At 44.2% G+C, this 27958-nt stretch overlaps 1 protein-coding gene across 3 annotated transcripts; it reads right to left on the bottom strand.

Moving 5' to 3' along the window:
- Nucleotides 1-334: 334 nt before the first annotated feature.
- DNAJC7 (DnaJ heat shock protein family (Hsp40) member C7) lies at nt 335-27941 on the bottom strand. Of its 3 annotated transcripts, XM_032396433.1 has the most exons (14): nt 27685-27940; nt 16554-16642; nt 15480-15604; nt 14983-15096; nt 14233-14307; nt 10123-10241; nt 9248-9401; nt 8543-8707; nt 7599-7690; nt 4514-4587; nt 3753-3899; nt 3374-3526; nt 1163-1225; nt 335-740 (listed from the first exon to the last, which is right to left on the bottom strand). In XM_032396433.1, the coding sequence occupies exons 1-14, from the start codon at nt 27759-27761 to the stop codon at nt 703-705; spliced, it is 1485 nt and encodes a 494-aa protein (XP_032252324.1). In that variant the 5' UTR covers nt 27762-27940; the 3' UTR covers nt 335-702. The 3 variants fall into 3 exon arrangements, with proteins under 3 accessions (XP_032252324.1, XP_032252325.1, XP_032252326.1); XM_032396434.1 differs by lacking the exon at nt 14233-14307 and having other exon boundaries at nt 27685-27941; XM_032396435.1 differs by lacking the exon at nt 16554-16642 and having other exon boundaries at nt 27685-27771.
- Nucleotides 27942-27958: the final 17 nt, after the last annotated feature.

A 27958-nucleotide genomic window follows, 5' to 3' on the forward strand; every position in this document is an offset into this window, starting at 1 on the left:
AGGAGGCAGGATTTTGTCCCTGTCCTCCTGTCCCTTAGCCTGCAGTGGCCGCAGGACTGTGAGGGCCTGTGTAAACCTCCTCTGAGTCAGGCCAGCCTCAGATTTAGGACACAGCCACGCTCCACATGAGCTTCTAGTGAGTTGTGGTCCTTACCATCAAATCACACGTGACTGGCATCAGGCGGGGCCCAACAGCATACTCAGGCCTGCCCAGCACTCACAGGCTGAACAGGTTTGGGAGAGGTGGACAGCATCCCCCTGCCATCAGGCCCTGGGTGCCCACACCCCTTATGGGCAGGTGCTCGGCCTACAATCCACGTCCGTACCAGCTCCATGCTGAGGACTCCGCTCTGGCCTACCAACTCTGGAGTGACACAAAGCAGCTGCCAGAGCAAAGTGCCAGAAAGGGTCAAAACATTTTATTCTCTTAATTTTTTTTCTTTTTTAATAAAGTTAAACAGTAAAACAAAAATTCACAAGCTGCCTCCCTGTCCACCCCCCGCCTCCCTCCCCTCCCCGCAGTCTCCGGTGCTGGCTCCCTTTCCTTTCCCCCCACTCACACAGACACAGGGTATCCAACTAAGAAAACGAAACTGCTCTAAGGATGGGGAGACGAGATGAAGGGAGGAGGTGAACTGTGCCCACGTTCAAGGTTACACTGAGCAAGTCTGCACTTTCTGGGTTCTGGATGGTTTCCTTTCATTAGCCAAATTGAAAAAAGAAATTCCCTGGACCAGATGCTGTAAGGCAAAAGAAGGGCTTGTTAGTTGGCTCTCGGTGGGAAGATCACTCTGCCGATCACAGGAAAGTCTTCAAGGGCTGCTTCGAACTCAAACAGAAAAACCGCCCAGAGCATCAACAGCCTAGGCCCTGGGGCCTCAGGGGAGCATGTGAGCAGCTGTGTGTGTAGCTTCTTAGCCTCACTCTTGCGGAGAAGCCCCAGCACGAGACAGCTTAGAGACACCTCCCCAGTGTGGACTAACGGTCCCAAGGCATGGTGCGCCCAGGAGCCTCCCTGCAGCACCTGAGTGGATCTGTATCCTGCCAGCTGGGCCTTCTGCCGCCTCCACTCCTGGGCCCCTCTGACAAAGAGCTACCTAAGTGGGGAGTCGCATTATGAGCCTGTGATCTGGGAACTCCCGAGAGCAGGAGGCTTACTCACCTTCAAAGCTGAAGCCCCCAGGACCGCCAAAGAATGCCTTGAAGATATTGTTTGCGTCAAAATCTGTGCAGCAGAACAAGAAACAGGACAGGGACAAAAAGTGGAAAAAGTTAGACATGTCTGAAGAGGAACTTATGACAACGCTGAGAACGGGTCCCCAAAGCTTTCCCAGCCGCATCCCTTACCACCTTCCCAAAACCTCACGGACTCCCCATGCCAATCGCTGTTCATCCCACTCGTAGGACACGCTCCTCCTTCCCAGCCAGTCCCGAAGGAAAGCTGTCTCTGCCTCAGCCCACTTTGCCGGACCTTCTTCTCAACAACTGGGAAGCCAATTGCACTTACAAGACTCGCCCACGCCGTCTCCCTATAATGCTGGGGCTGCTACTGAGAGGGAGAAAATCTAGCACTTCAACGCTAGCAACACTAAATCTAGGAATAAGATCTAAGGTTTACTGTATTCATTTGATTCCGTGCTCTGTCTAGACTGTAGGTGGGGGGGGAAAAAAAAGTCATGGTTTATTAAGCACCTACTAGGTGCCAATCATTGTGCTGGGTACTCTGCACACCTTACATCACCCCCAATTTATACTCAACACCACCTAAGTAGGGAGCTCAAGTAACCTGCTCAAGATCAAGTGATGGCAGCAGAACCGAACAATCCAGCTTCTGCCTGACTCCAGTGCTGCGGCCTTATCATCAGACCACAGGTCTGCTGCCCCGATGCCCACCTGACTTGCTAAGCTCCACAGAGGATTTGTCTCCGCCAGCTGATCCAACAGGCACACTGTGTCCAAAAGCAAATTCTTCCTTGCCTGTGTACCTGCTCATCTTGGGTCCCCTAGTTTAGTGACTGGCTCTGAGTCAGCCATCCAAAGCCACTCAGCTTCGTCCTTCCCTTCTTCCAACACATCAGCAACCACCTCCTGCTACATCTCCCACCGTGCCCTCTGATCCTTTCCTACCCATCATGCCTTCCGCCATCTCTCACCCCCACTTCACTGCACCAAACCACATCCTCATTGCCATCGCACATATACTTCTGGAGCTCAACTCTGGTTGGGAGCTCCTCTACTTAGAACCCTCCAATAGGGGCGCCTGGGTGGCTCAGTTGGTTGAGCGACTGCCTTCGGCTCAGGTCATGATCCTGGAGTCCCTGGATCGAGTCCCACATCGGGCTCCCTGCTCGGCAGGGAGTCTGCTTCTCCCTCTGACCCTCCCCCCTCTCATGTGCTGTCTCTCTCATTCTCTCTCTCTCAAATAAATAAATAAAATCTTAAAAAAAAAAAAAAAAGAACCCTCCAATAGCTTTTGACTGCTCGTTGCTCCTCCCAACAGCTGGGCAGAGCAACGTTTACTATTAGTAAACCTAAGTTTTTAAAGCGTGCGCACACACACACACAAACCCCGAACCAGAGATAAGGATTATCTAGGTAACATCATCAATCCTATTTTAAATTCCAAGATTTTCTTAATGGAGGAGAGAGGGCTGGTATTAGAGACAATGGTCTGAGAAGTGTGCAGAGTTCCTGGCCTTTCTCATCTCCAACCGAGCTCATGGCGAGCAGCGACACTGACAGCTACGCTTTAAGTCTTTTGGGGAAACTGAACTTCGTGAAGCCTGCGGGGAATGGGTGACACACGTAAATATCAGTCAGCATACACTCTGCAGGCGGAGAAAACTTCCAGCCAATAGGAAAAAGCCCGTATTCTCTACTCCGGCCACCAAGGCCTTCTGAGGGGGGACCCAGCTACTTTGGGGCTTCATGTCTCACCCTCCCCTGCCTCAAGCACCCTCTATCCTCCCCCACTCAGCCCCTCGCAGCTCCCCGAAGGTATTATTTCTGCATTTCCAAGCCTTCCCTTGCTATTGCTCACTGTCTAAGTACCCACTCTGCATCCTGAGCACCTGCGACCCTGACTGTCCTTGTTGGGACTCCACATCCAAGGGTCAGGGGTCAGATGTGGCCTGTGGGTCAGTTTGCAAAGCCCAAGACTGGGTTCTCAGAGCTCAGGGAACCTGTTTGATTTATCTGTTATTTCCAGTGCCCATCACAGTGCCTCACACATTACAGGTATTTATCCAGGGTGGGCCTTACACATCACTATGCTTCACTGGCTGTTACGCAGACTCCCCTTTGGAGTGTCTTCAGAAAAATTCTAACAATCCACAGCTGTCAGGTTCATCCCAAGCTGCCCCAACCAACTCACCACCCATATTCATGCCCTCCTCATCCAGGTCCTGTCCGCTGTCGTAGCGAGTCTTTTTCTTGGGATCAGAGAGGATGGTAAAAGCTTCTCCAACTTCCTTGAACTTTTTCTCCTCCTCCTTCTGAACTTCGGCACTGGCTCCACTGTGCCGATCTGAAGGGAGAAGTAGGGGAAAAACTCAGAATCACAAGAAAACAAAGTTTAAGACAGAGACCACTTTATGTCTGATTTTAGAATCTGGTACTTCCAAAGTTTGGAGGGTAGGGAACTTAGCAATAGCTCATTCCCAGCTAAAGAGCCAGAAACTTTCATTCTGGCCCAGTTTGGCACGGCCGGCCTGGTTCATTCTTCCCAAGTCCCCTCCCTGTACCCACTCTACCTGGATGATGCATCAAGGCCCGTTTCCGGTAAGCTTTCTTGATCTCGTCCTCAGAGGCATTCTTGTCCACTCCCAGAATTTTGTAGTAATCTTTCCTCTTACTCTTCTTCAGTTCCAGCTGTGCATTTTTTAGGAGCTGTTTGTGTTCTAGAAGGAGACAGCTAAAGTCAATGGACAAATCTGACTCTGGTTTCCTTTACCGGGTCCTAACCCAGATAGATGCCTTACAGTCAGAAGCCTTGTTAACCATACCAGGCGCGTTTATGGTGTTTTCTTCTTCTTCTTTTTTTTTTTTTTTTAAGATTTTATTTATTTATTTGAGAGAGAATGAGAGAGAGAGCACATGAGAGGGGGGAGGGTCAGAGGGAGAAGCAGACTCCCCGCCGAGCAGGGAGCCTGATGCGGGACTCGATCCAGGGACTCCAGGAATCATGACCTGAGCCGAAGGCAGTCGCTTAACCAACTGAGCCACCCAGGCACCCTATGGTGTTTTCTTCTGAAGATTAAAAAAAAATCTACTCATACTTTGGTTCCTCACATCAGCCTAATTACACAGAAAAGGAAGTGAAAGTGACAGGATTTAGGGGCAGAAAAGAAGTGCCTTATCCTGCACTTGGCATCTCTGTTCACTTCTTCCTGGCTGGCAAATAGGCTCCAGGTATATCCCTGATCCCTGAATCAAACAATCCCATGTCCAGTTTTAAGGGCCTAAGAGTAAGACCTCACAGTTCCCTGAGAAACATGTTCTCAGACCCCTTTACCTTTTGTTTTCTCCGTCTGATATACTTTTTCATAGTCCCGCACTGCTTCTTCATACTGTTCTGTGTCCATGTAACTGAGAAGGAAATACAGGGTGGTACAGCAACATAAGTAGAAATGGCCTCCGGTATCACTGCTGCAGAAGGGGCACAGCTCAAGCAAGAGACACACACTTTTGGTCGAAATGCTTCATGAAACAGGAGTCCTTAAGCTAGCCGTGAAAAATTAAAACTACCAGTTCCTCAAGTAAAAAGAGAGAGATCTCATGCCACTTGCACCCAACCAGCAAAGTGAGACTCTGCTCTGAGCAGAAAGCAACCAACGGGAGAAGGTTCCTTCTGATGTCACAGAGCCCCCGAGAGGCATCTGGATTGCCTTAGGAAAGGCAATGTGAGCGCACCTACTTGAACGCTTACTTGGGATTGAAATGCAAAAGAAAAATTATCAAGTGAGAGCCATGGATATGGAAAAGCTTGGAAACCTGTAGTGCCATAAACATGCAGGGCCAGCTCCAATCCAGAGTAGAAGTGGGATTAGTGAGCCACTAGAAGGATCAAGTTCAAGGTGGTGGCTGCTGGCAAATGCTTCCAGTAAGACTAATCAATCTGAGAGATGTAGGTAAGCGAGAGAAAAGGAGACTCTAAACACAGACTTGCTTCTGTTTCAGTAATGCAGGAGAAAAGGGCAGGGGGCTGGCCCAGATAGGGAGAAACAAGCTTGCCAGGCTGAGTGCCGGACCTTTTAAGACCTTCTCTTCCACAGAAGCAAAGTGGTAATTTCCATGTCCTGATAAGATCACTGGCGCCAAGATGGCCTACCACGTAAACGGACTGTGGTAGAAGCTCCAGAGACAGACCGCCTCAGCGGGGTGCACCACAGCCAGCCACTGCACAACAGAGACCAAATTTACTACCCTGCCCCCACACCAACCCGTGTCTGCAAACATCAGAGCTCTGCCGGGCCGAGAGGCCACAGCTACTGATGTGGCTGGCAAGACGGAAGCCCAACTTCTGAAGCATCTTTGATTTTCCAGCAACATCTTAATTTACAACTTTAATAAAAAAATGGTGAGAAAAGCCAGTACCCTGCACACACAGGGCACAAATGCTACCAGGAGCTCAGAGAACCCATTTACAGGATGAAGAACAATAATAAGGGGACAGCCCAGGTGCAGAATGATGGGACAGATAAGCAACCTTAATGAACTTTCCATGCCCTTTTGGAACGTATTAAACAAACTTATTATAGTGATTTGCATTTTTACTTAACGTGTTTTTAAAATTCAGGGATATCTTCACATTTAAATTTTTTTCTGTGTTGTACACCTGAAACAATTTAACACTGTACGCCAACTATATGTCTATTAAGAAGGTATTTTTTTAAAGTTGAAGAAAAAGTAGAGTAGTAGAGCCTCAGGGAAAATGGGAAACTCCAGCCCATGACAGGAGATGTAGCAAAGATCTGGCCGTCTCCCCAACTTCAAGGGTAAGTTGAGACCGATTGGGGCAGCAAAGCCCCTCTTAGGCTTTGGCCTGAACTACTCTCCACTACTTCATGTCAATCCCGGCTACCTGAGGGGATCATTGGCCAAATTTTGGCCAACTGTACCCAAAAGTGCATGCTGTCCCCTGTGGTGGGATCTCAAAGGCAGAGCCACTCAGAGGACAGTTCTGTTTCTACCACAAAAATAAGGAGTTGTCTGATTAAAGCCATTTGATTTTTCCTTATTGAATACTTACAAAGATTTAATTATCCCCCTAACAAGCCAAGAATTTTCTCTTCTCTCCCCATTCCTGTTCAAACACTGCAGAGTGTCCACTGAGTTGACATGTCATGTACCTAGCCACCTCGGCCCCACTAGACACTTAGGGGATTCTCTTTGCTGGCTATTACAGATAACACCACAGTAAACTTGCATATAGCATTCTGTATCTGTTAAAATGAGTCATTAGCTGGGTCAGAGGATATGTGTTGTCTTCCAAAGCTTCCATGTTTGCCAGTGGTTTGCAAACAAGAGATGATTGACACCTGGTCTCACAGAGTCTATAATACAATTCTGTGCATGTTTCTGTTTGACAGACTTACTCATCCACTTAGAAAACCACTTAAAAAAAACACACAGTAGCAATTTTCCTATTTTTAAAAATGCGGATAATTTGGGGAAAACTAAACGGGAGGCAGGCCACGCCCCGCACCACTGATGACACTGAGGAGCTTAAAGAATGACGGGCTCCTCAGACGTCAGTAACATCACCAGTCCTCTGGGTCCGACATTTCGTGACAAGAAATGGCATGAATGTTAGAGGATTAGTACACAACAAACAGGTGTTCCTTTGGAACTTTAAAGGTAGGATGTGTTTTTCTGTCGGGGAAATAATCTGAAATACGAAGAGATGGATTTGTGGGAGTCTCTTAGCCCTTGCTGCGGTTCCTGCCTGCAGCACAGAGTCTGCATGGACAAGCAAGCTGGGGAGTGCCCGGACTCTGACGGCAAGTCTGGGCACTAGATCTAGGTAGGCATCTCCTGGCTCATAAATCACAGAGTCCCATGGAGTATTTCAAAAGGGGCTTCCTTATACTGCTGGGAGGCTGAGCCAGATTAAATCCCTTCCAACCGAGACTGTCTTCCCTAACCCAGAACAAACAGGACTCAACCGTCTCCAAGAGATACTTTATTTCTTCCTCTTCCAAGCACCATACATTCATTCCACAAAACATTTATTGAGTGAGCACCTACTGTGTGCCAAGCACTGTGCCAAGTTAGAGCAAAAGTGTACAACACAAAATACAATCTCCAAAGGAAATGGATTTAAACTTTAACAAAAGGAATTTGGGTCAGGCATCAGAGGAAACTTACTGACCGTGAGGGGCGTAAGACACAGGCATGGGAGACTGAGGGAGCTTGTGCAATCTCCTCCGCTGGAGGTCTATAAAGATAGTCTAGGGCTGGAACAATCCCACCTAGAGGCAGGGGGAAGGACCAAATGACCTCACAACATCCCTGGGTCTGCTTCAGCATCCACAATGCAATTCCCCTGGCAGGCCAGCAGCAACCCTCGCTTCCCCTCGCCCGCCGGAGGCACTCACCACTGAGCTCTTCTCAAGTAGGCTTTTATATAAGTGGCATCGAGCTTCACTGCACTCGTGCAGTCTTCTATTGCATCATCTAGTTTCCTAAGCTTCGGGAGAGAGAGAGCAGTCATACTTCACATCTCTGCAGACCGAGGGAACCCAGAGGCTGTGAGCATGGCTTCAAAATTCTAAGAGGATCAGTCATGCTGGCCCCCCGAACTGTCACACTCACTCTCGGTCACTGAGAAAGCCAGTGTCTCAGAGAGCTAAGGACACCAGATTTGAAACTGGTTTCTCTTCTACGGGATGGAAGCCAGGCACACTCACGTGCAGGGATAAACCACCTCTGCTGTTCCCGGGGTAGTGCCCAAACAGGATATGGGAATAGGAAGGGTGGTTCCTGCCCTCCATTCTCCCAAAGGCCAATGAGAGGGTTAAGAACTGCTCTGATTTCTGATCACTGGAACACTGTAAGAGCAAGGACTCTGCTGCTGTTTCTTACGGTACACGCAGGACTACAGTGGGCCCGCAGGCCGTTTCCAGCCAAGCGCGGTGACCATCACTTATGCTGGACAAAAAAACTAAGCCTGCCTCATACTCTACTTTCCTCCAAATCACTCCTAAGAAAGAAAGAATCACTTGCTTAGGCCAAAAGCAGCAATAATATTTGCTTAAAAAATTATCCCAGAGCCTCTAGGTATTCTTTTAGTGGAGGAAAGGGAACGTGAGGAAGAACAGGTAGGAACAGCCTTCCAAACTGTCCCTCAAGTGCCCTTCAATTCCACAGAAAAGGTAAAAGCCTGCCTCTCAGAAGGAAGTTCCTAACAAGCTGAGCCTTCCACCAAAATCACCTTTTCTCCTTTCATCTGGCCTGCCCTCATTAGACAGAATCCCCAAGACCTCTTTGATGTCCCTTAAACATATCTCCACAGGCCCCGAGACCCAGACCGAGTGCTTACCTTGGAATTAACCGTGCCCCGATTACAGTAGAGTTTAGCATTTGTTTTTATATTGTTAGGATCTATCCCCAGGGCTTCTGTGTACAGTTCATAGGCTAGCTTGTAATTTCCTTCTTTAAATGCTTTATTCCCATCTTCTTTCTTTGCTTTCAGTGCTTTGGCATTCTACAGGAAAAAGGAAGGGGAGGTTAGTTAACATCCAGGAAACCTCAGACCACTGTACAGAGAGGCCCAAGTCTATTTTCAATTTCTCAGATCCCAGGTGTTTAGCATCACACTGCCCCTGACCACCACCACCCACCCTCTCCCCTGCCCCCGCCACCTGGGCTATTTGTTGCTCACTGATGCTTCCTACAGAGTGGACAGGGGAACCAAGATTTACAACAGAATACCAATGAGACTTGTTTACCCAGGGTTTACCTCCACTCCCTAGGATAAGCATTACTATTTTTTCTTCACTGAAGGAAGAAAAAAAGAAAAAAACACTTAGGTATTAGAAAGATCTGACCCTGTATGATCACATTTACCTTTAGACAAATAAAAATACTTCTGAAATAATTTCTAATGAAAGGACCAAGCATCCTGGCAAGGTGGGAAAAGGAGCTATCACATTTCATGTGAACCTTGAACCTTCCACTCTTGACTCTCTTAAAGGCTCAAAAAGGTAGCTTTTGTTCCTCCTCAGATCTGGGGCCTAGAACTTACTCTGCAAGCAATGCAGGCCTTCTCATGGTCAGGAGCCATCCTGAGAGCCTGTACAAAAAACTGAACCGCCTTCTCAATACAATCTTCATAATAAAGGCAAAGACCTCGTACATACAGAGCATCCGCATTGGTAGAATCCATTCGTAAAATGTCACTGCAATAGCCGGAAAGGGGCACATTCAGCCGTGGTTTGGATCTCCCCACCATTACTATCATTTGTGATTACTATCACCAGTTTTTCTCTTGACCGTGTGTCTAGTATAGAAAGTATCCAAAGGTAGATAGATCCCAATGAGCTCTTCCCATACCTTCCCCAAATAAACCACCTGTATTTACCTTTAATACACTTCATGTGTCTCAGTCTTTATTTGAACAGAGATTGACAAACTACAGCCCACAGGGCCAAATCCTGCCTGTCACTGTTTATAGAAATTAAATTGTACTGAAATCTAGCCACATCATCCGCTTATCTATTATCGATGGCTGCTTCTGCACTACAGTGCCAGAAGTGAATAATTACGACAGAGATTCTATGACCTACAAAGCCTAAAATATTTACTACCTGGCCCTTTACAGGGCTCACAAACCTGTGGTGTAGGAAGAAAATGACATTAAAATAAAAAACAAAAAAACAAAAACAAAAAAACCACCTCACACATCTGTTCTTCGACATACAGCTGAAGTACCTACCATACTTCTATATATCTGGTAGGTTTTCAAATCCGGTCTAATTTTGGCTTTAAGTCCCAGGAAGGTCTGATCAGCTCTACCTGGTCTACCTACAGGACATATGGGAGCGCCTGCTAGAGACAGCTGCCAGGCGGCACCTGTCCAGTGGTGGGACATTTCAGTGCAGAACTGGCCTGACTTCATACCTGGCCACAGACTGTGCTTCCGGGTAACGACCTAGCATTGCTAAACATTCTGCTTTGAGGATTTTGAAGCGATGACAGGCAGGGGCAAATTCTAGGGCACGGTCCATGCAGAAAACCACCTATGGGGAGAAGAAAGCAAATAAGGCTCTTCATTCTGGACTCTAGAAATATCTTCATTTATAAATGTCTGGCCACAGGCAACAGATTAAAAGGAAAGTAGTATCAGAGCTTAGGAACATACCTGGTTCATTTGATTAAACCACTGAATCAAGGAGAGCAATTGATCCAGATGATGATGACATGACAACAGCAAACATTTAAGTACTTTATATACTGACCCATTTAATGCTCATAATTTTATAAAATAATTTTATGAAGTACCTTATTTTATTAATGAGAAGCTAAACTAAAGCACAGAGATTAAGGAATGTGTTCAAGGTCACCAAAGCTAGTAAGTGACAGAAATGGGATTCAGTCTCAGACACTACAGCTCCAGAGCCTGTTACTTTAATCACCATGCTAAGCTGCCTTCACAGTGACTGGGATCAAAATTCACATCCTTCTACTGCAGAAATACAGTTATTTGCTACTCTGTATAACTCACCATGCTTAGCCTATTACGTAAGACAAGGATACCGAAAATAACCTGACACAGAATCGTCGCTCCCTGTATCATTAAAATTGCTTACAGTTCCCTCCTTCCTGTGCCATGAGCCTCACATCTCACTAAGTACCCTAGTGGCCACCCTTCCACTTCTATTTTATTTTTATTTATTTTTTAAAAGATTTATTTATTATTTATTTTGGGGAGTGCGAGCAGGGAGAGGAACAGAGGCAGAAAGAATCCTCAAACAGACTCCCCGCTGAGCATGGAGCCCGACACTGGGCTCAATCCCAGGACACTGAGATCATGACCTGAGCCGAAATCAAGTGTTGGCTGCCTGACTGAGCCAACCAGGCGCCCCTCCGCTTCTATTTTAGTAGCAATATATCAGTAAAATGGTTGGTTTAAATGGTCCTAAATAGACTATATCAGATTACTATACTTAACATGTTAATATATAAACCAAAAGGCAAGTTTCTCTCTCTCTCTCTCACACACACATATACACACACGCTGAGATTGTCTTTCAGTTTGATAAAGCCTCTCCATATATTCCTATTTTCTCTTTTCAGAAGTTTGTTCTCTGAGGCCTTCATTTTTGGTTTAGCTGCTATTCCTGGGAGATCCTTGCTGAATCATATCCTTGTCAAGGATAAATGACCCAAAGGAGCAATGTGGAATTAAGAGACACCCATTCGGTCTAAGAATCTGGCCATGGGGATCAGGAAGAAATGAAGTCTGAAAACTCAAAAGCAATAATAGGTCAAATTTCAGCAAAAGGCAACTGGTTGGACATTCATGTAATGGAATACCGTGTGGCTCTAAAACAGAATGAAGCAACTTTCCATGTATTAGTACAGAAAGACTTCCAAGGTCCACTAAGTGAAAAAAAGCAAGGCACAGAATAGTGAAAAGCATACGACCTTTCATGTAAAAAAAAGAAAATCAGGACTCTATATTTCTATTTGCTTATATACGTACAACCAGACTGGAAGGGAACAGAAGAAACACGACTAGAGATTACTTCAGGGGGTGAGAACTAGGTAGACAGAAGTTTGGGGGAATACCTATCACTGAGTATCTGTTTATATTTTTAGCTTCCCCCCCCCCCACCAACCAATACTTCTAACTTTTGAACAATGAATAGCACCTATTCAAAAATTTAAATTTGAAAATATGCAGAAGTAGGGAAACACCAAGAGCTGCTCCACTGGAAGACTGCAGTGTTCACAGAGCAGTGGTGGGAAGGACTCTCTTTCAGGGCACAGGTTACTATCCTAGAAGTTCTAAGAATTCTATGAAAATTCAGGTATCATGTAAGATAGAGTCATGGTGCTAATTTTTCCCCCTTAAATAGAAAGAGAATGGCGGGGGGGGGGGAGCAGTCAGATGTAAGCAGCCACACCCTGTTGCCTTCGCAACGTTCTGTATGGAGATGGTTCTGCTCATCGGGTCAGTGGCGTGTCAGCTGAAGGCTTAGTGCTTCACTTCCCACCCCCCACTCCCCATGACTAGGGACAGCTGCAGGCAAAGAAGATCTTTGTTTCTTCCAAGTTCATCTGTTTCCCCTGCCAGGATCATAATTCTTCATTTGTGACATCACCATGAGCTACAGTGGGGGGGCTGGGATGTCACAAACAGAGGATTCTGTCACAAACTGGGGATTCTGGCTCCAGAGTGGGCAAGAGAGAAAAGAAACTCAAAAGATTGCCTTTTGAGACAAAGCTTTTGCCTATGCAAACCTCAGAAAACATGACAGAAGGAAAACACACACACACACACACACACACACACACACACACACCCAAAAAAACTTATGAATCACAGTACAAAGACACTATGGTTATTAAAACCAATAGACAGAAGAGGGATGCTAATAAGTTAATGCTGAGACTCTGCATAAGCTAATCAGAAATATTTATTACCAAATAAAAGACCTGCACAGTTTGCGACTTAAGAATAATTAAGAATAATTCTTAGTTGTACCCTTTTATCAAATGTTTACTGAGTACATTCTATAGAAAGCACTGAGCAAATTCCCACATATGAAGTAACAACTCTATTCCTTGGATGATACAAACCTCTTTTAAGTGATCCTGAAAATTGACCCTAATCCGTGGTTTTTACCTTTTTAGGAGGCTAATCACCTCCCTTTTGAAACTCTAATGAAAGCTACTTCCAAATATCATCTAAACCAGGGAATTAGGAATTATACAGATGAGACATAACCACTATAAACAAAATCTAGAAAGGTATCTAGAACTTTTACACCTTTCTCATGTTTTCAGATAGGTCAACCCCTCTGTTGCATTTTCATGGACTATCACACAGCTCCATCAAGGAGAGTAGTGTGCTTTCACAGCAAGGCCTAACATCAAAACTGTAGTGATGACAGGTTACATACACTGGCCAAAAACCTAAAAGGAGCCTCTATTTTTTATTTAGACCCGCATCTGGTTCACATAAAGCAGGGTCAAAGCTAGCTCTCATTATTCAAATTAAACCAATATCCAAACCTAATATTTAATTCCAACTAGTATTCCCTCTATTAGCCAGCACACTCGTAGGATACTATCTTGTATCAAAAGCAGGAACAAATTCAAGTAAAGTCACATTGCTTTTTATCATAAAGCCAAATAGAATTAAGAAAGTAAATACCTTGGCAAAAAAATTTTTTAGATGCTGATGATGATGTGGAGTAACAGGAACTCTCATTCATTGCTGGTGGGAATGCAAAAATGGTATGGCCATTTTGGTAGTTTCTTGCAAAACTTAACATACTTTTACCACACAATCCAGGAACTGCACTTCTTGGTATTTACCCAAAAGAGGTGAAAACTTATGTCCACACAAAAACCTGCACACAGATGTTTATAGCAGCTCTATTCATAACTGTCAAAAACATGACTGTCAAAAACTAACAATGTAAGGTATAGTGATTAACATAATAAAATAAAATTAAAAAAAAAAAAGTGACTGTAACATATGTGCCTCTGGGGACGCCCGGGTGGCTCAGTCAGTTAAGCATCTGCCTTCAGCTCAGGTCATGATCCCAGGGTCCTGGGTTCAAATTCCACATCGGGCTCCCTGCTCAGAGGTCTGCTTCTCCCTCTCCCTCTGCCCTTTCCTCCTGCTCATGCTCTCTCTCTCAAATAAATAAATAAAATCTGAAAAAAAAAAAATGTGCCTCTGGTGGGGAATGTTGATAATGGGGGAGGCTATGCGTGTGTGGGGGCAGGGGAATACGAGAACTCTCTGTACCTTCCTCTCAATTTTGCTGTGAACCTATTCTTAAAAAAAATAGTCTTTAAAAAAAAAGAAAGAAAAGAAAAAGGCAAAGTCAAACTGAAGTGGTAATTTATTATTCTGGATCTTCTGTACCATACTACACACACACACACACACACACACACACACACACACACCCCTTCTGTATCATATTACACGTGCGCGCGCGTGGCCTTGTGATAAAGGGTAGATGAGATTTCCCCATAGTTGTACTTTACCTTCCGAAAATCCCGCTTCTCAAAATCCGTTTCTGCTATTTTCTCATATTCTATGACTGCATTAGCATTCTTGAACTACGCCAGAAAATCAGATAGGGAAAGTTTTAATGAAGTTGTAGATTCAACAACCACAAAAATCAAGGCTTTGATGAATTATGAGTTCAAGAAAATCAGAACCACAGACTTCTCACAAATCAAGTTGGTGAAGATGCAGCCAAGACTCCTAAAAGGCAGGCTAAAGCCCTACCTGCAACCTGAGTTTGAACTTCAAGTCAGGAACACCAGAGTCGTGCCTTGATAGACATAAATTAAAGGCACAGCATCATCAGAGGTTGAGCAGAAGCTTCCAGATTCTCACTAAAACGCATCCAGGAGTAAACTGGGTATAAATGGAGATGGAACTAAAACACATTTTAGCTGCTACTGATTTAATCAGGACTTGAATTTACTCAAATTCTTTAACCTCACTCAAATCAGTTCCTTGCAGCATCTGCCGGCTCCTCAGCCATCTCAGAAACCCTCCATTTCACAGATTTCTAAAGCTATAAATCATATTCAAAACTGTCTACATATAAGAAACTGAGGCTCGGACAGACTATGAGACTTGCCTACAGTTACCCAGATGTGGCGATGGCAGAAGTGAGACTAGCTCTCAGTTCTTTTTATTTTTTTTTTGGTAGCTCTCAGTTCTGACTTTCAGGTCACTATACCACAGTGTCTCTTTCCATATGGACAAGATCAGAACCATACCTCCTGTTGTGCCTGAGCATTTTTGTGATCCAGTTCTAGGGCTCTCTGGAAACTACGACATGCTGCCATGGCATTCCCTAGAGATAGGTGGCATTTTCCCTCTCGTAGATGTCCCTAGAAGAAATGCAAAGAGCGAAGAAAAGGAGCATGATTGGCCAAGCAGAGAGCAATCAACAGCAGGAACAAATACCCACACAAAACCCAACATGGGATGAAAGCAGCCAGAGCAGTGGTTCTCACCCAGGGGAGATTCCGCCCTCCATGGGGCGGTTAGCAATGTTGGAGACCTGTGTGGTTGTCACAGCCGGGGAGGGAGGGGTGCTACTTATACCTAGTGGTTAAAGAGATGCTGCTAAACATCATACAATGAACAAGACAGCCCTCCACAACAAAGAATTATCTGGTCCCAAATGTCTACAGTGTCAAGACTGAGAAGCCCTGGGCTAAAGGAAAGCAACTGCAGCAACTGGTCCTCCCCAGATGGTCGCATTACGTACCCGGACGAAACTGTCATCCAACCTCACTGACTGTTGTGCATCTCCAAGAGCTTCCCGGAACTTTCCGAGCATCATCAAAGTAGCTGCTCGATTCCCATAATAGCTAGCATTTTTAGGACACATATCTACAGGAAGGGCAGAAGAAAATAAAATAAAGCTTAGCACGGGTCACTGCTTCAAAAACTCAGGGGCCCTCTCCCCTCAGAACTACATCAAGGCAATCAAACTATAATAGGAATGCTGACATACTCTCTTTAAAAGGCCATGGCCAAATTTTTGACTACCGACAGCAGCAATGGTATGACCTATTAAAAAAATAAAAGTTACTTAAAAATAATTTATAATAGCTTTAAAGTGCACTGATTATTCTTTAAAGGGGAGGGGTCAGCATATTCATCTTCTTAATGAATTGTATTATATATAATAAGAAATGAAAATGAATTTGCATTTGTTGAATTAGGGGTCGAGAGCCTGTAAGCAAGTTAAGTGAGAAATATGCTGACATGGGATTAAAATATGCTGGCAGATGGAGCATGGAAGTTGTTAAGACTTGATAATTAATATCTATAAGAGCCATTTTCTTTTCTTTTTTTTTAAGATTTTATTTATTTATTTATTTGACAGAGAGAGACACAGTGAGAACGGGAACACACGCAGGGGGAGTGGGAGAGGGAGAAGCAGGCTTCCGGCAGAGCAGGGAGCCCGAGGCGGGGCTCGATCCCAGGACCCTGAGGATCATGACCTGAGCCGAAGGCAGACGCTTAACAACTGAGCCACCCAGGTGCCCCATACAAGGGCCATTTTCTAACATGGTTAAGTGAACTGGAAATGGCTGAGATGCATTTAGGTGGGTTATCTTTTTGCCATATCTAGAATTTCTGGAATTGCCTTTGTCAAATGAAGAACTACCCATTTATAAGTCATCCCTCATAAGCCAATTAAGTCCGAAAGAGTTTGCATAGTAAGTTATGAACCCACTAAGCCAAAGGCTACTTTTTCAAGAGCCGCTACATATAACAGTACTTATATTGAGCAAATTTATCTTCCAACATAAGCAGTTAAGGTCCTTCTCACCTATGGCTTTTGTATAATAGTTATAAGCTTCATTGTAATCTTTCTTGGCATAGTAGGCGTTTCCTTGTTCCTTGAAAGACTCTGCTTCCCTGAAAAGGAAAGAGAAAGAGGAGCATATTATACACAGGGAATAACCTCTGTAATCTCATGGGAGCAATCTTTGGTCTAGAGCCCCGGGTATATTGAGCTGAAAGTTAGTGCAATACTTGAAGGAATTTATAGATTTGTTCGATGCTATTTTTGTCACTTAGATACATTCAAACTAAATCAAGAAAACCTCTCTCATGTGGCCTGCCTTTCCTCGTTATTCCTGCCAATAGTCATATCCCATACAACAAGCAAATTTAGACATCCTCTCACAGAGACTGAAATTTTTTAAGTTTATTTATTTATTAAGTAATCTCTACACGCAACATGGGACTCAAACTCATGACCCCAAGATCAAGAGCTGCATGTTCCTCCAACTGAGCCAGCCAAGTGCCCCTGAATTTTCATGTTTATTTCCTTTCCCCTGTGTCACAACTGCTGCCTCTTCAGCAAACATAAAAAATCAGTTACAGGGGAGCCTGGGTGGCTCAGTCGTTAAGCGTCTGCCTTCGGCTCAGGTCATGATCCCAGGGCCCTGGGATCGAGCCCCGCATCGGGCTCCCTGCTCAGCGGGGAGTCTGCTTCTCCCTCTCCCTCTGCTGTTCCCCCTGCTTGTGCTCTCCCTCTAACAAATAAAATCTTTAAAAAAAAAAAAATCAGTTACAGATCACTCCATTCAGGGGCAACGATTTCTTAATATGAAAGGGGTCACATCCCTAGAGTTCTAATGATTTATTCTCTTGAAAAGTGGCTCATGCATTTGTCACTGAAAGGACAAGCAGAGCAAAAGCAGGTGGCAAAGGAGTTAAACACATAGCATATTGGTGTTTTAAGATGGAGGACGGAGTTGAGTGTCAGCAGAGACCAAGAACTTGGGTAACAGGAACATATGAGGTACAGCCTGCCAGTGCCATGTTCTCAGAAGTACCCACCTACTGATGTACTCTGCCTATCACATCTATGCGGGTACTTATGCTACCATTTCTATAGTATCTTGTATAACCACCAAGTGGATAATATCAGAATTTCTGCCCTACTCCAAGATCCATTTTTGAAGCTGTGCCATTAGACAAATTGTACTTTCCGAAAGGAACAATGTTATGTAAGGAGAATTATATTCCAGATCAAGGAACTAGAATCGAATAAGACATGACCAACAATGTTGTAAAAAACTAGTAACCTCTACCAAAGATACCCCAAATCATTCTAATGACCAACTTGAGTGACAAAGATAATTCTTTACCCAAATGATTCCTGCAACATAACGAAATATCTGAGCACTTTTGTTATAAGAATCTTTGTTTCTTTTTCTGTCCTCTACACAACCAAAAAAGGATCCAGTTCAAGGGAAGTAGGGACAAAAGTACCTAATTCTTAACATAGTGATGGTATGGGAGTTTACAGCTTGAGTCTATGGACATCGGCATTGGGAAGATTTGATTTATTTACTTACGTATTTTAAACTACAAAGTGGCAAAGCCGCCCTCCTTTTATTGAGGCGATCTCCCTTTCCATTCTTCTCCAGCACTGTCCTGGCAAGCCCTACTAACATGAAAAGGCTGCTAGAAGAAAGGAGAAGGAAAATGGGAATGATCTATAAATGCTGACAGATTTGAACTGTGATGGACATAAATCTGTTTGAATAATTTACACCAACTGGTACGATGCTATAAAGAGGCCATCTGCTATTAAAAGTCCTCAAGAAGGATCCCCCAACTGCAAGATTTATAAGACCAACTGCAATCTTTCTACATGATGTACACCATCCTATAAATGTGAATTAAGCAAGGCACTATAAAAACTATGAGGAGCCTATCCTTTAAGAGCAGACATGCCAAGAGATCTGAAGAAAGGGCGTCCCCAACACTGGAAGTCAGAAGCTGAGTCAAACGGCTGTGAAGAAATGGAGTGGTAAATTCAAAGGAAACATTGGGCCCACAATGCAACTGTGATCTAGTCTTCTCTTCAGTTGGCTAGTGGCTAAAAATACACAAATCCTTGAGGAAAACCAAAGGTTGTCCAGGCACTTGGACAGACACCATATTAGCAGTAGAAAGCTTGTTAGTCAAAGGTGAAGCAACCTGTAGAGCTACAGAATGGTGCCCTTTCTTTCCTGAAACACTAACTTCCATGGATGCAAGGGACTTCAGCACTGGCTTCTATAAAAACACAAAGGATGATTTCTGTGGAAAGTCAGAAATAATTACTGAAGCCTGGTACTTTCCATACATTATCTTTCTACCAGGTGTTTCATTATTCCCATTTCTCAGAGGAGTAAAATAAGGGATAGAGATTAAAAAGTGGCCCAAGGTCAGGATGTGAAGCCACACCTGTCAGATTCCAAAGCTTATGCACTGTCTACTATGCTAAGCTTTCTCTCCAATGCTCATCTCTATCTATTGCTTAAGACTTTAAAAATTAATCTGTCCTGCAGGAACAAGACATGGGCAATGAATGTGAATTTCTTCAAACTAAGACATAAAATAGCCCCCGAGTATAAAATCCAACTCCAGAACTACAATCTGGATTTAAACAAGCTAATGACATTTCCTAACAATTAGTCACAGAGAGAGCAGGGCTCCTTTCTCTTTAAGATGCAAGACCTAGTGAACTGGACTTTGCCTCCCCCAAGAAATGCATTTCATTTTAGTAAATGGTGAGTAGATTCCATTCTAGAGCAAACAAAGCGAGTAATGTAGAGGCAGCCCACAGCAGAAAGAACAAGAAGAATTGTGTTGTGACAAGTTACCATGTTTTTAACCTCACACTGCACAGCATCAGGCCAGAATTAGCTATTCCCACACAATTGCCTCATGAAAAGGACTTATTTTCATAGAAACATGGTTGATTAACAGCTGCCTAAACAATGGGCACTTAGTGCTTTTAGGCTGAATGCTTATTTTTTGCCTCCAGGTCCAACTCCCAAAGTGGAGTCCCTCCTTCATTTTGAACCTCCCCACCAAATACGCGACAAGCTTTAACCAATGGGCCTGACCCTGTGAGACCAGCCGAGGAAAAAGTGGATCTTTGGAATCCAGCATGGCAGCAGCAAGAACTGAACAAGGCTGCATCAGGAACAATTCCAGGGTCAAATCCATTCAAGTCCTGCCCTGGGAGTCTGAGAAAGGGCTGAAGCTTGTTCAAGTTGCCCTTACAGCAAAGGGACTGAAGGATGAGATGTCAAAGGCGTGGGACTGGAAAAGAAGGAGAAGAGCTGGTTAACACGGGAATTGAGGGCAGTGTGGTGCTGGTATCTGTCACCACTCATCGCCAGGGTCAACAGATTTGATAACCAAGTGAGGTTACAACATGTACCTACCAAAACACATCAGCACTGAGAAAGGAAGGATTGGAATTAATTAGGTCCACCTAGACGAACCAAAAGGAGGAAAGGAGTCCAAAGTGGACTAAATTACACTACAGGTTATTTTCTATGGCCACAAAATAAAATTCAGACTAAACCCTGAAATATAATACCACATCAAAATAGAGACTTGGCCATAACTGACCTGCTGGGGCTATTAATAGCTACACTACATCTCTAGTGCTTTTTCAGATTTGCCAAGGCATTCCGAGGGAAGATCTGGGCCTCCTGAGGTGGTTATGGCGATACTCTCACAAGTCCTTCAACAAGGAAGAGCCAGTGAGGTACCCAAGGCAGCCGCACAGGCTGCCTCACTCTAACAGTCCCAGATTTTTTCCCCACTAGATCCTGTTAACCAACGTTAAGGTTTTTAGATTAAAACTAATTTATCTAGTTTCCCACCCAATCTCTAAGCAGAATAAGCTTCACCTCTGATTCGCCAGCAGATGCTGGGAAAGACTCTACCCTCCACCAAACCAGTCCTTTCACTTTAATAGCCAGCAACAAATTCCTGTGAAAGAGCTACTGAAATATTTTCAAAAATTTCTATCCTCTTTGGAGGTATAGGGGGAGGGCCCACCACAACAGGATGAGTGCTGGAGGGCCTAGACGGCCTTCTCTCTGACAGACACAGGTAAGGAGACTACATTTCACTCTTGGTCCGCTTTGATATTTTAAAATTATTTTTTGGAAATAACTTCATCAATCAGAAAACTGCAGCCTGACACCTGCTCTTCTACACTACATGTGTTAAAAATCTGTATATCCTCTGATCATGCAGTTATATTCTCTCTCCCCCAATGTAGCACTCATTCATCACAGATGCTAATTACTCCAATGAAAAGTGCCAAGGGAATCATTTGGTATCACATAGGTCTTAGCAGGGCTCAGCATCATGTGATCAATTCAGACAACTTGGGCTTATGATCACCAGTCAACTCTGCACATTTACAGCTCAGCTAAATTAAACATTCATTAAAACACAGCAATTCACATTGCAACGTGACCCAAATTAGATGCCCTATAAAAATCTCCATTTTCTCTCTAAATACTTCCAAGCTGAATGGTAAAGCAGTATCTTCGCCTTAGGCCAACTAGTCTATCTTTTAGCAATGAAAGAGAGAATTTTACTCATCAGCTTTCATTAATGCAGGATTCACTGGGTGGCAGTTTTTAAAACGCCCTCAATATGACTGAGTTCACTTTGGAAATGCTTCGCATTTCATGTATTTGTGAATTATTAAAATAAGGATGAGATGCTTCAGTATTAGTACAATATCACTTCAAGGTTTAGTTACCTCTGTGCATAAAAACAAAGACTAGCGGGGTGCCTGGGTGGCTCAGTCAGTTAAGCGTCTGCCTTCGGCTCGGGTCATGATTCCAGGGTCCTTGGATCAAGCCCCTGGCATTGTGTTCCCTCTCAGCAGGGAGCCTGCTTCTCCCTCCCTCTGCCTGCTGCTCCCCCTGCTTGTGCTCTCTATCAAATAAATAAATAAAATCTTAAAAAAAAAAAAAAGACTAGCACAGTTCACTATTCCATAACATTTGCAACCTAGGAAATGTGGATTAGATTTTTGTATGACAAAAACATACCTGACTGCTCTTACTTATTTCAAGTATTTGGCTAGAATAATCTATTTTTAATAAAGTTCAGCTCTTCTAATAGCCATTAATAATAGTTTAAATCAAAAGAGATGCAGAAGCTTGAATGAGATCTCCTTTTTTTCTCTTTTTTTGCATTTTCTTGATGTATTCGGCTACTCCTGATATGGAAGAAAAATCTAACTGCTAAAAACGTAACTCAGGACAAGATGATTTCTTTTGTTAGAGCAGAAGAGTATTTCAGGGCCTTTGCTTTTGGAGACTATTTTATTGGCAGGAAGACTCTTAGAAAATACCTATTAACAATAATACTTTATACTGCCCGAGTCAAATATCCTTTATGCATTCTTACTATATTTACTACTTCCAAAATGTCACCTTCACTCTGTGATTGTTGCACTCATTTCTTTTATTCAGTCAAGTTTACTAGTTGCCCGTTGATCTAGAAACATCCTCCACCCTTTAGAATTTACGGGATCTTGGCCAGTCTCAGAGTAGAAATTCCTTCTTCCTTCCCACAGTCCGAGACCTCTTGTCCCCAAAGGCATGTCACAGGGCCTGTTTCATGTTGCACTCTCCCTGACCTCCATAACAGAATAAAGTAAAAGGAGCCCGGGAGCCTTTTATTCCATCTTACTAAACGCATACTATTCTTTCTTTTCTAACTAGTCTAGGGATGAAATGACAAATTTTATATAGGTAAGTGGAGCAATTCCACGAATTCAGTGCTTGCTGAAAGCAAGGTGCTCTATGCTGGGTGTGAATAAAGGCTTCGTAACGGTCCAGAGAAAACAGGGTGGGCTCTGCAACTGCTACCAGGTGGTAAAAATGGGCTACCCAGCTTCCTTTACCCAATTTGCTTTAGAATAAACAGCTTCTGCTTTCACTTTGAAGCACAATTAAAATATCCACTCTTCTCCCAAAAAGAGGGGAGGAGATGAAGATGAAGAAAACTCATTAACATACCAGTTCAAATAGTTCTCTTTCTGGACATTCAGGGGGAAGCCTCAACAGAGGCAGAGCCAGGAAGGACCAAGTGGAGTCACAGATACAGTCTACACAAGGCAGCAGCACTCTCTACTGCTTGAGCAGGGAAGGACACTAGGCAACACACTGGAATTGGCAATCTCTTATTCAGTGAGGGGAAAAAGCAACCAACTAATCAATCGACCCAGACGGAAATCCTATTATTGCACACAGAAAGATATACACATGAAATAGCTGACTCAACCACAATAAATTTATGCTAGTTCCTTAAATGAGAGGTGTCACAATCTGTGGCATCTACCTAACTAACCTTTACTCCAGGGGACAGGAGACCCAACCATAAAGCTGCTAGCCAGAGGCTTGTTTTCATAACATACCCCAAAACCCACCATTTTCTACCCCTTGGTTCCCCATTCTGTGAGATCTCCTACTACCCTCATCGGGACTTTAGCACCCAACAAAAATCTAGAACTAGGGAACTATAATTAAGAAAAAGGCTGCTTTCTGAGTTTTTTGGGGAGGTCGGGGGGGAGGTGGGAACCAGAGTGAGGAGTCTAAATTGTCAACTGGTATGTGGCTTCTAAAGTTCTCACAAAAAATAATAAAGTTCTCTTGGTTCCTTACTTTAACAGGTAGTTGACTATCTCAGAGCAAACTGACAGAGGAAGAACTCTCAGGACAGAAACTCCCCGAGAATAAGAGAAAATGTTGCCTGCCTCACACACCCTCTCCAAAAGCTTAATAATAGAATCAGAAGAGATGGCTAACACTTTGCTTATCTGACAATCTGGTCTCCCCACAAAAACTTCAAGTCATATGACAACAGAATATTAGGGGTCAGAATTGGACTCTGAAAGTCAAATATTCATATTTTCATTCTCAAAAGTCTCAACCACTCATACCCCTGCCAATGGTGGGATAAAAAAGGAACTGCTATTTTGATTTATACGGGGAAGAAAAAAAATTGTCAATCCAATAAAATGAACAGACATTGGGATAACTTGTATGATGTTCTGCTCTTACTGCTGCTCTTACTGCTGAAATTCAGACAGTTTAAAAGAATACCTGGAACGACCTCTAAGTAACTTCCACATCACTCAGCACTGGAGAAAAGGGACCAAACATTAGTGGAATAAGGGTGAAATGGGCTCTCAGAGGGACTGTGCATCAGACCACAAGGCACCTAGGCAGCCGCTGACCATTGTTCTCCAATCTTCTAAAGTCCTAGAGAAAAAAAGCAAAGGCAAGTGCCCAGTACTCAGCTTTTAAAAACTTTTAAAATACTAGCTTCAATGACTACACTCATCCCTGATTGGCTAGAATGTTCAATGAGCCTGGGTTTTAAGCCAATCAGATTTCTGGTCGTTGGGAATGGACTAAACACTAGAGCAACTGCCATTCAACTTGGCTCAATTTGGTTGGTTTCTGGTTCTGGTTAGTATATGGACCTGAATTAAAGCAGCAAGGACAGAGACACCCTTCCTCTGTACTCTACCTTAACTCCAGTTATGATTTAACAATTTTTTTTAAAAGATTTTATTTTTAAGTAATCTCTACACCCAACCTGGGGCTCGAACTCACAACCCCAAGATCAAGAGTTGTATGCTCTATCAACTGAGCCAGCCAGGCTCCCCTGATTTAACAATTTTGCCACTTATTAATATTAGGTTCAATTAACCAGTTAATCAAGTTCAATACTGGTATTCAGGATTCTGTATTCCCAGCTTCATCCTTTCCTTAACCATGACTTATTTGTCCCACCTCCCATTTCTTCACCTCTGATCCCACACTTAAAAGTATACCAAAATGAAAATGAAGGCTGAAAGCAGTGTTTTCATTGATTTGAATTTAAGGTCAAAGATAATATCCCATTCAGCTTGTGGGCTTACTGAAATGTCTAGCTGCCTACCATGGAACTTCAAGAGAAAGTTTAGAGAGACAAATGCCTAAGAATTTAAAACAGAGGAAGAAGAGCTGGGGAAGGCATCCCCACAAGCTCTTCAGTTATGGCCATGAACTCCAAAATGTCCCAGGAAGATGTAGTAAATAAATAAATAGCAACTGCAGCAGACCCTGAGATATGGATTCAGGGTTCAGTGCTTCCCACCAACAACATGAATAGAGAAATAAAAAGCAAACTCTACAGAGTTTATGATACCTGGGTACTGAGAAAGGACCTAATGTCCTTGCTTGAGTCCACCATGAAAACAGATACACAGATTATCAGATCAAGGAATCAGATAAGGATGTTCTATTTCCTAAATCTACGGCTTCCATTGGTTCCTTTAGACCCTATTGTCCAGTCACACTGGATACATGCTGAGAAGAAGTTTTTCCTCTATTGATGAGAAACTTGAAATCCTTCGATTTTACCATAATAAAGACTGCCTACAGACATCTCCCCAGCCCAGGAAATGTGACCAGAGAGCCTTCACTTGAGACAGGTATTCATATATCAGATAAAGCAATCAGCAACTTCCCAGGCAACTGTAAGGCTTGAAATTAAATTAGCTGAATGGTAAAACCTCTGAAATTTAGCTCTCTGGCTCCCCAAGTAGCTTTCTCTGTTCTGGTGGGCAAAGAGAAATTCAGAACCCTGATCTATTTTGGAGTGCCAACTAATACATCTTTTATTTTAGCCTCTCAGCTGCTATGGGGGAAAAAGAACTTTGTCAGAGTGACAGACAAAAAAGAAACTGAAGTCCATTTCTTTTCTCTCTAAAGACACGAAAGCTAATGAAATAAAACATGCAGCCATTTAAAATGCTGCAACCATGAGGCCCCACTCTTGAAAGCTCTTCTCACTTTGCCCCCTGTGGGACTGTAACAATTTAGCAGCAGCAGCATGCCCTTGAGCCAAGAAGCAAGGAAGGAAGGACTCCTTGCTGGACTTCACAAAAACTACCCAAGAGACCCATCAACTCCAGTGTCCCCAAGTGAACTGGTAGTAGGACTGTAACAAGAGACACAAACTTGGCCAAATGACTAAAGGGCATCTGTAAGGGACGTCCCTATCCCTGCCCTCTGCTATGGCTACACAGGATTACAGGATACATGAAAAATGTAAAATTACCTTCCTCCAAAACCTCTACATCATCACTCCATTTTCAGCAATGGAAAACCATACATAAACAAGGCTTTTTCTTACTAACAGAGCCCAGTGTTTACTCTCCTAAGGATGCCTTACATGGCAGAAAGTCAAACTGGGATTTTATTTCACTATATTTTCCTTTTGATTTGCTCACATAAATGGTATATACTAAGTATCTATGTTTTATTGTAACTAAATATCTATATAAGTATGTATTACATATAAGTCTAGCAAGGATGTATTTTTTTCAGTTAAATTTACAGTATTTTTTTTCAGTGGTAGATAAAACCGTGCATTTTACAATCAATGACATCTTAAATTCCATGAAATAAGGCAGTTAACCTAAGTCAACACCCCTCCCTATTCTGCTGTACTGCTACCAAATATGATGTTTTTGTGTGATGTGGTCATGTTACAGCATCACCTATTTTGCATTTCTTAATATACCTTCAGGTTCATTTACTATAATTTTATGAGGCCGTGTTTGTTTGTTTAAAGAAGGACCTGCTTTAGATAGAGGGCTTTGAAGTAAAACCCCAATTAGGGACAAAGATCTATACTAAGTAGGAGAAGGTTTTTTCAAATTACTACATATAGCCCAAGTTCCTATTTAGAGCACACAACCCCCCCCCCCCCAACTCTTTACAATACCAAGTAAATCCTAGCAATTAATGTAAGCTCTGTCTGTGCCGGGCTGGGGGGAGGGGTGGGAGAGGGGAGTTTTGTTTCCCACTTTGCAGTTCCTTAATGATGCTTAATCCTAACCACCTGAGAACTAGGTATGATGTGAAAACTCAAAACTAAGAACAGAGACTAGACTCTGGTATCCTGCCTTCTCTGATTATCCCGGGGACTTACTACACACTTTGTCAAGCCTCTCAGTCCTCAACAGATCTTGGGACACAGGCTGCAGTAAATTACCCTGAAGCTTGATTAACTATTCATTCCGCCACAGTGAGTACCTCCTGTATTTCTAATTTGGATAGTAAAAAATTCTCAGAATCCTGGTTTCAGATCTCATGAAGCCAGACTGAAGCCATACAGGGATTAGTACAAAGATATGGAAGATGAGGGAAGGAAACTAAGGGAATTGTAGCCAATTAATCTGCAGTTGATAAGGAACGGAAGCCGGGCTTCCGAAACCTTTTCGATAATTCTCCTTCAGGATTAGGACAAGTATGACTACCCACAACTGCGTTCCAACCCACTTCCAATAACCTGCCTTAGCTGTAGCCAGAATCCAGAGTGTTCTCGAAAACCACTCACTCAGCAGCTCCCTTGGCTAGCCCAGACTGGCAATCTCGAGCCACTGCGGCTGCCCAGCAGTGCCAACAGCGCCCAAGCAGTTGCCTTCCTCTCTGCTGTTTAACTTAAGAACAGTCCTGGGAAGAATGAGGATCTTCCTCCGGAAGGACGGAGGGGCAGGAGTTTGACGTGTAGAGCATGAGACAGGGCCCTCACTCTTCCTTCTTCCCCTCTCATCTCCGACTTCTGGGGTACGGGGAGGGGGCACCAGGTCAATAATGGAGACACACTCGGACCCAGGCTAGTGGTCGCCGGGGTACATTACTGAGGAACGAGGGTGAGAAGAACAAGGGCTCTGGAGACGCAAAGTGCTGATAGCCAACAATGCAGAGAAGTTAACAAGAGAAGGGGAGTCGGGGGCGATGTAAGGAAGTCGTCATCGTCGCCGCGCAGCCTCCCCCACCCCATAACAGACCTCTGAGATCCCCTCAGAGACCCGGCTTCTACAATAAGGGCGACGTTTCTCCTGCCCGGAGAACAAGGCTGTGCCTCCGCTCCCCAGCCAGGCGGAAGCAGGAGGGGAGGGCCGACCTCCGGGAGCGCCCCTTCAGGGGGTCTATCGGGACTTATCTCAGATGGGGGGGGTCGCGGAGGGCGGGGCATCGCCTCAACAGGGGCTGCACCATGGCAGGGACGGGTTTCCCGGGGTCACGGAGCTGAAGCTCACCCCTTCCACTCCCCCGCTACCCGGTTACCTCTTCGCTTCCTCGTCGTCGTGCAGCTCTGGCTCGGTCGCCGCCATTACCACATCGCACTCCGCGGCAGCCGCCATCTTACCGCCGGGACCAGAGAGGCGGGTGGGAGGCAGGCGGTGAAGAGCACTTCCGGCTGGAGCATCGAGCAGCTCAGCGGCGCTGCGCCCAGAGAGGCTCCCTCGGGCCCGTCTACCAGCGAGAGGCTCCGCTTGGGGCCAGAGCGGCCTCCCGCCCCCGGAGGTCCACGGTGGTCTCCGCGCCGGGGCGGGGGCCC

This window comes from Phoca vitulina, unplaced genomic scaffold (assembly GCF_004348235.1).
Source record: "Phoca vitulina isolate PV1807 unplaced genomic scaffold, GSC_HSeal_1.0 scaffold92, whole genome shotgun sequence".
In the NCBI taxonomy this organism is placed as follows: domain Eukaryota; kingdom Metazoa; phylum Chordata; class Mammalia; order Carnivora; family Phocidae; genus Phoca; species Phoca vitulina.